This window comes from Scyliorhinus torazame, chromosome 10 (genome assembly GCF_047496885.1).
Source record: "Scyliorhinus torazame isolate Kashiwa2021f chromosome 10, sScyTor2.1, whole genome shotgun sequence".
In the NCBI taxonomy this organism is placed as follows: domain Eukaryota; kingdom Metazoa; phylum Chordata; class Chondrichthyes; order Carcharhiniformes; family Scyliorhinidae; genus Scyliorhinus; species Scyliorhinus torazame.
The window spans coordinates 22,268,163-22,279,567 of NC_092716.1; the positions used below are offsets into that span (position 1 = coordinate 22,268,163).

Consider the following 11,405-nt stretch of genomic DNA (forward strand, 5'->3'; position numbering starts at 1 on the left):
GTCCCCTCGTACTAGACATCACCATCCGAGGAAAAAGGCTCTCACTGTCCACCCTATCCAATCCTCTGATCATCTTGTATGCCTCAATTAAGTCACCTCTTAACCTTCTTCTCTCTAACGAAAACAGCCTCAAGTCCCTCAGCCTTTCCTCATAAGATCTTCCTTCCATACCAGGCAACATTCTGGTAAATCTCCTCTGCACCCTTTCCAATGCTTCCACATCCTTCCTGTAATGCGGCGACCAGAATTGCACGCAATACTCCAAATGTGGCCGCACCAGAGTTTTGTACAGCTGCAACATGACCTCATGGCTCCGAAACTCAATCCCTCTACCAATAAAAGCTAACACACCGTACGCCTTCTTAACAACCCTGTAGTGTAGTTTGTGGAGGAGGTGACTTTGTATCGACAATCCCTAAATCTCTCCAACACTGGGCAATCCGCACCTCATGTCTGTCCTAGTCGGAGACTCATTGATAGCGATTGATCACTGCGGTTGGTCAATAACTTCATTATCATTATATCAGGTGACATCATAACAAATAGAAGCAGGATTGGACCACTCAGCCCATCGAGCCTGTCCCACATTCAATACAATTGTGGTTGATCTCGGGCTTCAATCCCATTTTCCCGCTCACTCCCCATTTCCCTTAAACCCCAGAGACACCAAAAATCCATCCATCTCAGCGTTAACTATATTTAACAATGAAACATTCACAACGCCCAGCAGTAAATAGTCCCAAAGACTCACAACCCTTTCAATGAAGAAATTTCTCCCAATCTCAGTGCTCAGCCTCCACCCTGTCAAACCTTTCAGAATTTTGTAGGTTTCAGTAAAATCACCTCATTCTTCTAAATTCCAGTAAGAAGTCTCACAACACCAGGTTAAAGTCCAACAGGTTTGTTTCGATATCACTAGCTTTCGGAGCGCTGCTCCTTCCTCAGGTGAATGAAGAGGCAGGAACATACATATAGACAAATTCAAAGATGCCAGACAATGCTTAGAATGCGAGCATTTGCAGTTAATTAAGTGTTTACATATCCAGAGATAAAAGAGAACATAGAACATAGAACATAGAACATAGAACATTACAGCGCAGTACAGGCCCTTCGGCCCTCAATGTTGCGCCGACCTGTGAAACCACTCTAAAGCCCATCTACACTATTCCCTTATCGTCCATATGTCTATCCAATGACCATTTGAATGCCCTTAGTGTTGGCAAGTCCACTACTGTTGCAGGCAGGGCATTCCACGCCCTTACTACTCTCTGAGTAGTAAGGAAGAAAAAACAATTTACATTCCACCTAATCCCGCCGAGAACGGACTCTGTTTTTTATTTTCGTTAGAGCACACCCATGAACATACAAAATAGGAGCAGAAGTAGGCCATTCGGCCCCTTGAATAGATCATGGCTGATCTGTTTGTATTTCGAGTTCCACATTCCCATCTACTCCCGAAAACCTTTGATTCCTTTGCCCAGCAAGAATCCATCTCCCTCCAATCTGAAGGCTTCTTAATTGGCTTCTTTTCGCTTGTAGCTGATGAATATCTGCAGTTTTAGGAAGCTGCTGCTTAGCTCCCAAGCCACCCACCATCACTCCTGCACCCCCTCTCTCTTTTAGCGTCCATTGCTTGAAACAAGAGGAACTGCACTTCACTGAGATGTTTGGTTTTCTCTATCTCTTTGCTGGAGAATAGTTTGCAGTCTAATGGTGGAATAAGCCCCCTACCATCACCCGCTGTCTCGATTCTCCGTCACCTTGAGGGTGCAGTAACGTGGCTCCACCCGTTAGGTACAAACAACCACTGTTTATTTACACCACATGCTCCGTACACAGCAGTACAGCCACAATGCTGCCTCCTGGACCCATTCTATGCACAAACTATCGATTGGATGAGAGGGTCACCTAACTCTTCAGAAGATCACCCGTTAAGGGGCCAGCTACTACAGAGGGTGCAGCCGATTGCTCCCCCCTCTGGCCCTTCTTCAAATGGGAGCCTTGGCCGTGAGTGCAAGAAAGCTGCTGGATTACAGGAGGCAATCAGCAGTGGGGAGGGAAGAGGCCATCAATGTGAGATCGTCACCAAGAAATCCAATCGGGGAATTCAAAACTTCTTCACCCAGAGAGTAGTGAGAATGTGGAACTCACTCTCACAGCGAGTGGTTGTAGTGAATGGTATGGATGGAAATAAGGGAAAGCTGGACAAGCAGGTGAGGGAGAAGGGAATAAGGAGTCACGATGATAGATTTAGATGAGGAAAGATGGGAGGCGGCTTGCTTGTGTCGAGCATAAACACTGTGGACTGGTGGGGCCAAATGGCCTATTTCTGTGCCAAGTATCTTGGCCGAGGGAGCTCTAAGACGGACAGGGTTCCGATTGGGGGCCACCGATCGGCGGGTGCGCACGATCTGGGGGGGGGTGCTATTTTGTTGGGGCCAGCCCGGTGTGGGTCCGCCATGTGGCGGGGGGCCGCGGCCGGAGGTGCAGGGCCCCGTATCGGCAGCCGGAGCTGCGTGGCCCTCTTCAAAATGGAGAATCACTCGAGACTTTCTCCAGGAAAGCCCAGGGTGATTTGTGCCCGTTTTCCCGCGGACGTGGGGACATAGCCCCATTATGAGAGAATTCCGCCCCTTAGGTCACCCGTATGCAACGCTGTGAAATCCATGTGAAAATGGATGAAAACTATATCCAACGTAATCCATATTGCTGACCATTTCTGATCCAGCAATCACAGCCATACATAATCATTGTATAACCATTGAGAATAGGAGCCTTCCACAGCCCAGTGAAATGTGATTGTGGGACCCGAACTGCTAGTGATTGTCGACTATGGAATGAACATGAGACCGTCTGTTTATCACTTCAGTATCACACCATTGTCATTTACCTGACAATGAGTTCTAGTCTGTAATTTAATGGTATTTCAAGGGGGAGGTGCAATTGGGAGGAAAACAGTTCTTGTTGTGATAAGAAGGGCAAAATCCTTTACACCTCCTTTCCCTCCAACTTTTTCCTCCTTCCAGAAAGCTGTCCGTTAGTGCACTTGGCTATAGATCTGCAGTGCATCCACACCATGGTTGCCGACCGACTTATAATGAATCTCTGCTCTGAGCGGTTCGCTCGAGCCGTCGCAGCTATTTCTGGATTTGAAAGAAATGCTCCCAACTTGTAATTCTTTTCCCCTCTCGCAGTTCGCATCCTGAGCTGAATGTTAGCATTTTGCTGCTATTAATTGTGACGGTATTTTTCCCTCCTTGTTGTGGGCCTTGTTTATTTTACAACTGCTGCCCTAATTGCAACCAGGCAGAGAGGGGCCACGGTGTCTGAGGCTGCCACTTTCGAGATGTGTCGGAGCAGCCTGGATGTCATTCTCCCTCCCCCATTCCAGCATGGCCGAGATCAATCACATGGGGCTTTAATCTGTTCCGCAGACCCCCTTCCCCCACTGCTCCCTGCATGCACTTCTCCAAAATCAATCTCTGAAGGCGCTTGGCTTTATGAATGGGCCACAAGGTTGTACAATATCAGCTCGGAGTCTGCATAGCCTGCCTTGAAATCATCTGTGTTGCCTCCAGGCTTGTGAACAAGATAAATCTTTAACATTCATCCGCATCATATTCATGAGGCCAGGCAGTTATTGATCTCATTATCATAGACTTTGAACCTCCCCTTATCAAGAGTTCTGAGGCCTTACCACTCCACCAGAGCTGCTGCCTCCCTCATGATGATAGAAAGCAATGTCTTGGTAATATTCCCACTTCAACCAGCAGTGTTAGAAAACACTCCCCCTCGACAAGTATACCATTCACCACTTTTCAGTCCCTCTCCAGTTCTGTGGAGGGTCATGTGGAGTCGAAACGTTAACTCTGTTTCTCTCTCCACAGATGCTGTCAGGCCTGATGGGTTTATCCAGCAATCTCTTTGTTTATTTTAGAAAACAGACTATCTGGTCATTATAACATTGCTGTTTGTGAGAGCTTGCTGTGCAGAAATCAGCCACTATGTTCCGCACCTTACAACAGTGAGTGTACTTCAAACGCACTTTGCTGCCTCTATGGTGCTTTGAGATGTCTTGAAAGGCATGACTACACATGCAAAGTAGTTTGTTTATTCTTGCACAAAGGTGATATAGCTTCTGCTTCTAGGAATAGGTTCATAGGTTAAGGTTGGGAATGACTGACCCCAGGCTCACATGTACTTTCATCAGCTCTGGCCAGTACAGAGCCCTACAAACCCCGGCAACATGCTGTTGTTTGCACTTGTATCTCTCATCTGCTGCCTTGTCCAGGTTGTGTACGAGATTTGAAAAGGGCTGTTTTAATGCACTTGTTGAAGTTTTCCGATTTCTGAATCTCTTTTGGTTTCAACTTTAGAAATATCCAACTTAATGAGAATTTGACTGCAAACATTAAATGGCTCTCAGTCTGCACTGAGGGACGGGTGCTGTGTTAGAAGTCAGGCCCATCGACTGCAGAGGCTGCCGGGTGCAGAGATGGCCTCGGTGCAGAGATGGCCTCGGTGCAGAGGCGGTCTGGGTACAGGCACAGCTTTGGTGTAGTGGGGGGGGACATCCTGGGTGCAGAGACAGCTTGACTGCGGAGGCAGCCTAGGTGCAGAGGCGGCCTGGGTGGAGAGGTGGCCTGGGTGGAGAGGCGGTCTGGGTGCAGTGGGGGCCTGGCTGCAGAGGAGGCCTGGCTGCAGAGGGGGCCTGGCTGCAGAGAGGGCCTGGCTGCAGAGGGGGTCTGGCTGCAGAGGGGGTCTGGCTGCAGAGGAGGCCTGGTTGCAGAGGAGGCCTGGCTGCAGAGGAGGCCTGGCTGCAGAGGAGGCCTGGCTGCAGAGGGGGTCTGGCTGCAGAGGAGGCCTGGCTGCAGAGGAGGCCTGGCTGCAGAGGGGGTCTGGCTGCAGAGGAGGCCTGGCTGCAGAGGGGGTCTGGCTGCAGAGGAGGCCTGGCTGCAGAGGAGGCCTGGCTGCAGAGGGGGTCTGGCTGCAGAGGAGGCCTGGCTGCAGAGGGGGCCTGGGTGGAAGGTGTGCATCTCTGCTCCAGCAGTCACCCCTCACCACCCCCACACCCTCCACACTCCCATGCCCCACCAATGCCAACCTATGCAACCTTAGGCTCCCACCCACACGCCCCATGGTCTCCTATGCTAACCCAAGGTCCTCTACCCAACTCCCTGATCTCCATGCCCCCACAGCCCCATTGCCCCTTATAGCCAATGTAATACCAACTCATGCCAACCCACCACCCTTTGCCCTTACCTACTCTGTACCAACCTATCTGGTACTGACATGGGCAAACCGCAGGAGCCATGCTGATACAAAATAAAGTTATGTCTCTATTGATGAAATCACTATTTTGAACAGAAAAATGCTCTAATTGATTAAAATAACATTCAATACATAGAGATTCAATCAATTTATCACTTACGTAAACAAATATTTCTATTCTGCAACCACTGCACATGAATCAAACTGCTCACTTAACAGGCACCGCACTGTTACAATATCTAGTTTGTCAAATCAGCCATTGCAGCACAAATCCAAAAATGATAGCACTCAGGCTTATGTCAACAGACATAACAAAATATGAAGATTTTAAAAAACATCTCCAGACTATTTTTAAATTTAAAGCTCAGCAGAGTTAAATCCATTGACATCTTTAACAATTAAAATAAGATTTGACAGCTCCAATGAGTTTTGACAGTATGATAAAAGCTTTGACAGTCCTTTGACAGCTTGACAGTTCCAGTGAGTTTATGTACTTTTTGGGCACAAATACTTTTAACAATCTCCAAAGTTACCTTACCTTTCTCCCAAAGGGTGTGTTACTTCTCCCAAAGGTGTCCCGTGACCATATCCAAAGTAGTACTGGCTATCCCAATGAATCCACCAAGTTCAGTCCAGCTCTTACCTGGTCTCACCTGATGGGGTTCACACACCTGCGCTACCAATGTCCTACTTCAGTGAAGGTCGCTGATAATTTAAATGCCAACTGCCTCTGTAAATCTCACAAGTGTGAACCCCGGCCTAACTCCAACCCAGTCACACAAAAATAGAAAATCCTGTGATGGGGGCAGGACATACCCATACTTACGGTAGCACAATTGTTAGCACTGTTGCTTCACAGCACCAGGGACCCAGGTTCAATTTCCATTTGGGTCACTGTCTGTGCGGAGTCTGCACGTTCGCCCCGTGTCTGCGTGGGTTTCCTCCGGGTCCTCGGTAAGTCCTGAAAGAGGTGCTTGATAGATGAATTGAACATTCTGAATTCCCACTCAGTGTATCCGGACAAGCGCCAGAGTGTGGCGACTAGGAGATTTTCACAGTAACTTCATTTGAAGCCTACTTGTGACAATAAGCGATTTTCATTTCATTTCATTTTTCATATCTTTGTATCACCTGCAAACGTAGCAACAGTGCCCTTCTTCCAGATTGTTAATGTATATTGTGAAACCAGATTCACCTGAGGAAGGAGCTGCGCTCCGAAAGCTAGTGACATCGAAACAAACCTGTTGGACTTTAACCTGGTGTTGTAAGACTTCGTACTGTGCTCACCCCAGTCCAACGCCGGCATCTCCACACTATATTGTGAAAGGTTGTGGACCCAACACCAACCCCTGAGGCACATTACTACGCACCGGCTGCCATCCTGAAAAAGACCCCTTTATCCCCACTCTCTGCTTTCTGCCAGTCAGCCAATCCTCTATCCATACCAGGATCTTACCCTGAACACCATGGATTCTTAACATATTTAACAGCCTCCTATGCTGCACCTTGTCAAAAGTGCAGTTGATAAGACTGCACTTAGGGCAGCATGGTAGCATTGGGGGCAGCATGGTAGCATTGTGGATAGCACAATTGCTTCACAGCTCCAGGGTCCCAGGTTCAATTCCGGCTTGGGCCACTGTCTGTGCGGAGTCTGTACATCCTCCCCGTGTGTGCGTGGGTTTCCTCCCACAGTCCAAAGATGTGCAGGCTAGATGGATTGGCCATGATAAATTGCCCTTAGTGTCCAAAATGTCCCTTAGTGTTGGGTAGGGTTACTGTGTTATGGGGATAGGGTGGAGGTGTTGACCTTGGGTAGGGTGCAGACTCGATGGGCCGAATGGCCTCCTTCTGCACTGTAAATTCTATGATAATCTATGAAAAGCCTTCTGGAAATCTAATAGATCACGCCTAAATAGATAACCCTTTCCATCACTTTGCTGATGATGGAGAGTAGACTGATGGGGCAGTAATTGTCCAGGTTGGATTTATCCTGTTTCTTGTATAAAGGACACACCTGTGCAATTTTCCACATTGCAGGTTAGATGTCAGTGTTGTATCTGTACTGGAACAGCTTGGCTAGGGGCGCGGCAAGTTCTGGAGCACAAGTCTTCAGTCCTATTGCTGGAATATTGTCAGGGCCCATCGCCTTTACAGTATCCAGTGCCTTCAGCCATTTCGCTGCATGTCTTCTGGTTATCAATCTGCCTGACAGACGAAACAGTCCCCTGACGAATCTTGTCAAAACACCTTTAAGCGCATGAATAATTCAGACAGTAAAAATGAGATGGAGGGAAGCGTGTGAGCTGGATTAGGCAACCACTGCATTAATCAAACCCATGGCAGGTTAGTGCCAATATGCCCCGAGCAAAATGACGGGCAACTCCTACGAAAAAATGTTTTTATCACAGCTAAGTCTGGCTGTGTCCCTATTAGCACTGTCCTGTGTGGCATCACTGAACAATCAGGTGGGGACCTTGGGCACCTTTGCACTTCTTTACGTTGTAAATGTTGGTGTGGTTGAAGCTCTTTTACTATATTGAGGGGAGGAAGATGCTGGGAAAGGGTTAACCTGAAAGAGGGAATGTTTGGAGTCAAGCCAAGGGGTATAGATCCAGATAAGTCCTGAATTGCAACAATGGCGCACAAGCAGGAGCTCTTTAAAACTGTTTCTACTACAGATATTTCTTACTTTTCTGGACCTTGTTAAGTGTCTAGACTGATGGTGCAGTCTGTTTATTCAATAATTGTTGATAAGGTCTGGAGATTGGTGCGCCCTGAATGAGATTGTAGTTTATGTTAATATTTTTCAGCGCTTTATCAAACAACAACAACTTGCATTTACATGGCACCTTTAATTTAACATAATCCCATAAGACATAGGAGCAGAATTAGGCCACTCGGCCCATCGAGTCTGCTCTGCCATTCAATCATGGCTGATATTTTTCTCATCCCCATTCTCCTGCCTTCTCCCCATAACCCCTGATCTCCTTCTTGATCAAAAACCTATTTATCTCTGTCTTAAAGACACTCAGTGATTTGGCCTTCACAGCCTTCTGCGGCAAAGAGTTCCACAGATTCCGGCTGAAGAAATTCCTCCTCATATCTGCTTCAAAGGATTGTCCCTTTAGTCTGAGATTGTGTCCTCTGGTTCTAGTTTATCGTACAAGTGGAAACATCCTCTCCACGTCCACTCTATCCAGGCCTCGCAGTATCCTGTAAGTATCAATAAGATCCCCCCTCACCCTTCTAAACTCCAACAGGTACAGACCCAGGGTCCTCAACCGTTCCTCATATGCCAAGCTCTTCATTCCAGGGATCATTCTTGTGAACCTCCTCTGGACCCTTTCCAAGGCCAGCACACCCTTCCTTAGATCCTGAGGCAGGTCACAGGAGTGTTATCAGACCAAATCTGACACTGTGGCACAGGGGATATCAGGACTAATAATCAAAGTTTTCGTCTCAGAGGTTGGGTTTTAAGGTGCATCTGAAGAGAGATAGTGAGGTAGAGAGAGGAAGAAGCTAATGGAAGGAACTCCAGAGCTTCGGCCCGGGTTAGCTGAAGGCACAAGCACCAATGATGAAAATCGGATATCACAGAATCGTTATGACGCAGGGGGAGGCCAGCGCATCTGCACTGGTTCACCAAATGACGTTGTGGATTATCGCCTTTCTCCTGTCTTTTCCCCTGAATATAGTTTCTATTCAAATCATCATCTAACCCCCGTGAATGCCTGCATTGAATCTGCCTCTACCGCACTTCCAGGCAGTGCACCTCAGACCCGAAGCATCCGATGTGTGAAAAGGGCCCGTCCTCACATGCCATTTTGCTTCTTCTGAAAATCATCTGAAATCTGTGCCCTCTCATTCTTGATTCTTCTACCAGCGGGAACAATTTCTCCCTGCCTTCTCTGCCCAGCCCCCTCATGATTTTGAGCTCTCCTGTCAAATCTCCTCTCAGCCTTCCTCTCTCCAAGGACAGAAATGTGCAAGAACAAGCCAGATTGGAAGAGTGCAAAGAGGCGGGGGATTTGAAAACAAGGACGATCATTTCAAAATCAAAAGGTTACCGGGTTACTCGGGGAGGCAGCGGCATACTGATATTGTCATTGGACTAGTAATCCAGAGACCCAGGGTCATTCCCTGGGGATAGGATTTTGAATCCCACCACGGCAGATGGTGAAATTTGAATTCAATAAAAATCGAGAATAAAATCATAGAATCGCTACAGTACAGAAGGAGACCACTCGGCCCATCGAGTCTGCACCAACCCTCTGAAAAAGCACCTCACCGAAATCCACGTCCCAATAAACCCTTAACCTAACCGTCACATCCCTTTACACTAAGTGGCAACCTAGAATGGCCAATCCAGCTAACCTGCACAGCTTTGGACTGTGGAAGGAAACCGGAGCACCCGGAGGAAACCCACTTGACCATGAAACCATTGCTGATTGTCGGAAAAGCTCATCTGATTCACAAATGTCCTTGAACGAAGGGAATCTGATATCCTTACCTAGCCTGGCCTACATGTGACTCCAGACCCGCAGAATTGTGGTTGACACTTAAATGCCCTCAGGGATGGGCAATGATTGTTAGCCCAGCCAGCGATGCCCCCATCCCATGAACAAATTAGAAAAAAAACATTTTTTTAAAGATTGTGAGCCAGTGTAGTCCCGCGATGGGTTTTGGGTGAAGAGTACTTGGTCCAAGCTGAGGTGAGATATAGAAACAGAATGCATGCGGTTAATTGTCAGGCAGATTATTTAATATCTGGGAACTATTGAGATCACCACTTTTTCATGCCAACTTGAAATCATTTCAATGGTGATTGAGAGGGAGATTGACGGGGAAAGAATGTTAATGAACTAATAGAATGAAGGATATCCACTGGAATTGGCCAGATTTATCGGGGAACGTCAAAATGCGTAGTCTTCCCCAAAACCTCTCGTGCATGACACAAAACGTGAGGAAATAAGAAAACCAATGAAAGCAAAAAACGAGATTTAAAGAATTGCTTACTGCACTCGATGTTATTGTGACATCATAGCAGTAACTCTGACTAAAGTGACAATTTGCCCCCCAAAAATGCCTTTTACGTACAGAATTAAAATACCAGGGCGCTGTTTTGTTCAAATTTGTTTGCAAAGTCTTTTACAGACCTCCATTTTGCAGAGTCAGAAAAGTAAGGGGGGAATTTCTAGACATTAGCCATTGCGCAGTAAATGATTAAACTCTTGAATGGGCCCAACCAAATTGGCAAGGTGGCTCAAAATGGCTGCTGAACTTGTTCTTGTTCATATTCCAACCGTCAGAAGTCCTGACTGGCCAGCACCAAATTTGGTTCCCTGAAGAGAAGTATTAAAAAATAAATTGTACTGAAATTGATTAGGTTCCCAGCTGCATTGATGCCACGAGCAGTGGTAGTTTGCTGTGTGCATCAGTGACTGACACAGTCCCTCCCACCTTTCAAATCACACTCTTTTTTTCACTCATCTAAACATTTCTGAATGTGGATTTAAAGACACCTTGCCCTTACCTTGATAAAGAAGAATTCATTTCCCCAGAATCGTTCTGAATTTCCTTCCTTATTTAAATGGCAGACAGCGCCAGCCCGTCCCAGAAGGAAAGCAAAGTATCGGTGTCTCTGGTTGTTATAGAGACGACAAACACGCAAAGCAAATCACCTTTACCGCACACTATTTCTCTCAAACATCACTAGATGGCAGCAAAGAACCACTTACTTACTCAATTATGTGTTTTACACATATTTTTCGTTTAACAAATGTTGAGACTCGTGTACCTAAATGCAACTTTGGAAGGTTTCAACATGATGCAGCCCAATTGCTTTTTTTTGGTAATACATTCATGCAGCCTTGTTTTCTTGTTTTGACCCTTAGTTAGACCATGTCATGGGATCGGGGATGACTTGTTTCCACTCTGGATTGATGGGTTCTAGGATGGCCGATTATACTCCATGCGTGATTGGCAGACTCTGCGCGGGATTCTCTCAGCCCACGCTGGGCTCCGGAGAATTGCCAGGCTGGGCGCGAATCGCGCAACGCCGCCCCGACGCCGGTCCGCTGATTCTCCAGTGAGCGGAGAATCGGCGCCACGGCCCCCCCCCCCCCCCCACTTCC

The 11,405-nt window shown here is 47.2% G+C and overlaps 1 protein-coding gene across 1 annotated transcript in view; it reads right to left on the bottom strand.

The window, feature by feature from the left end:
• LOC140430399 (CBY1-interacting BAR domain-containing protein 2-like) overlaps nt 1–10,945 on the bottom strand; it is a 45,047-nt gene extending 34,102 nt beyond the window's left edge. Inside the window, exon 1 of the mRNA XM_072517859.1 lies at nt 10,805–10,945. Within this exon, the coding sequence (XP_072373960.1) occupies nt 10,805–10,824 (20 nt within the window). The 5' untranslated portion in view covers nt 10,825–10,945. The remainder of the gene's footprint in view (nt 1–10,804) is intronic.
• Nucleotides 10,946–11,405: the final 460 nt, after the last annotated feature.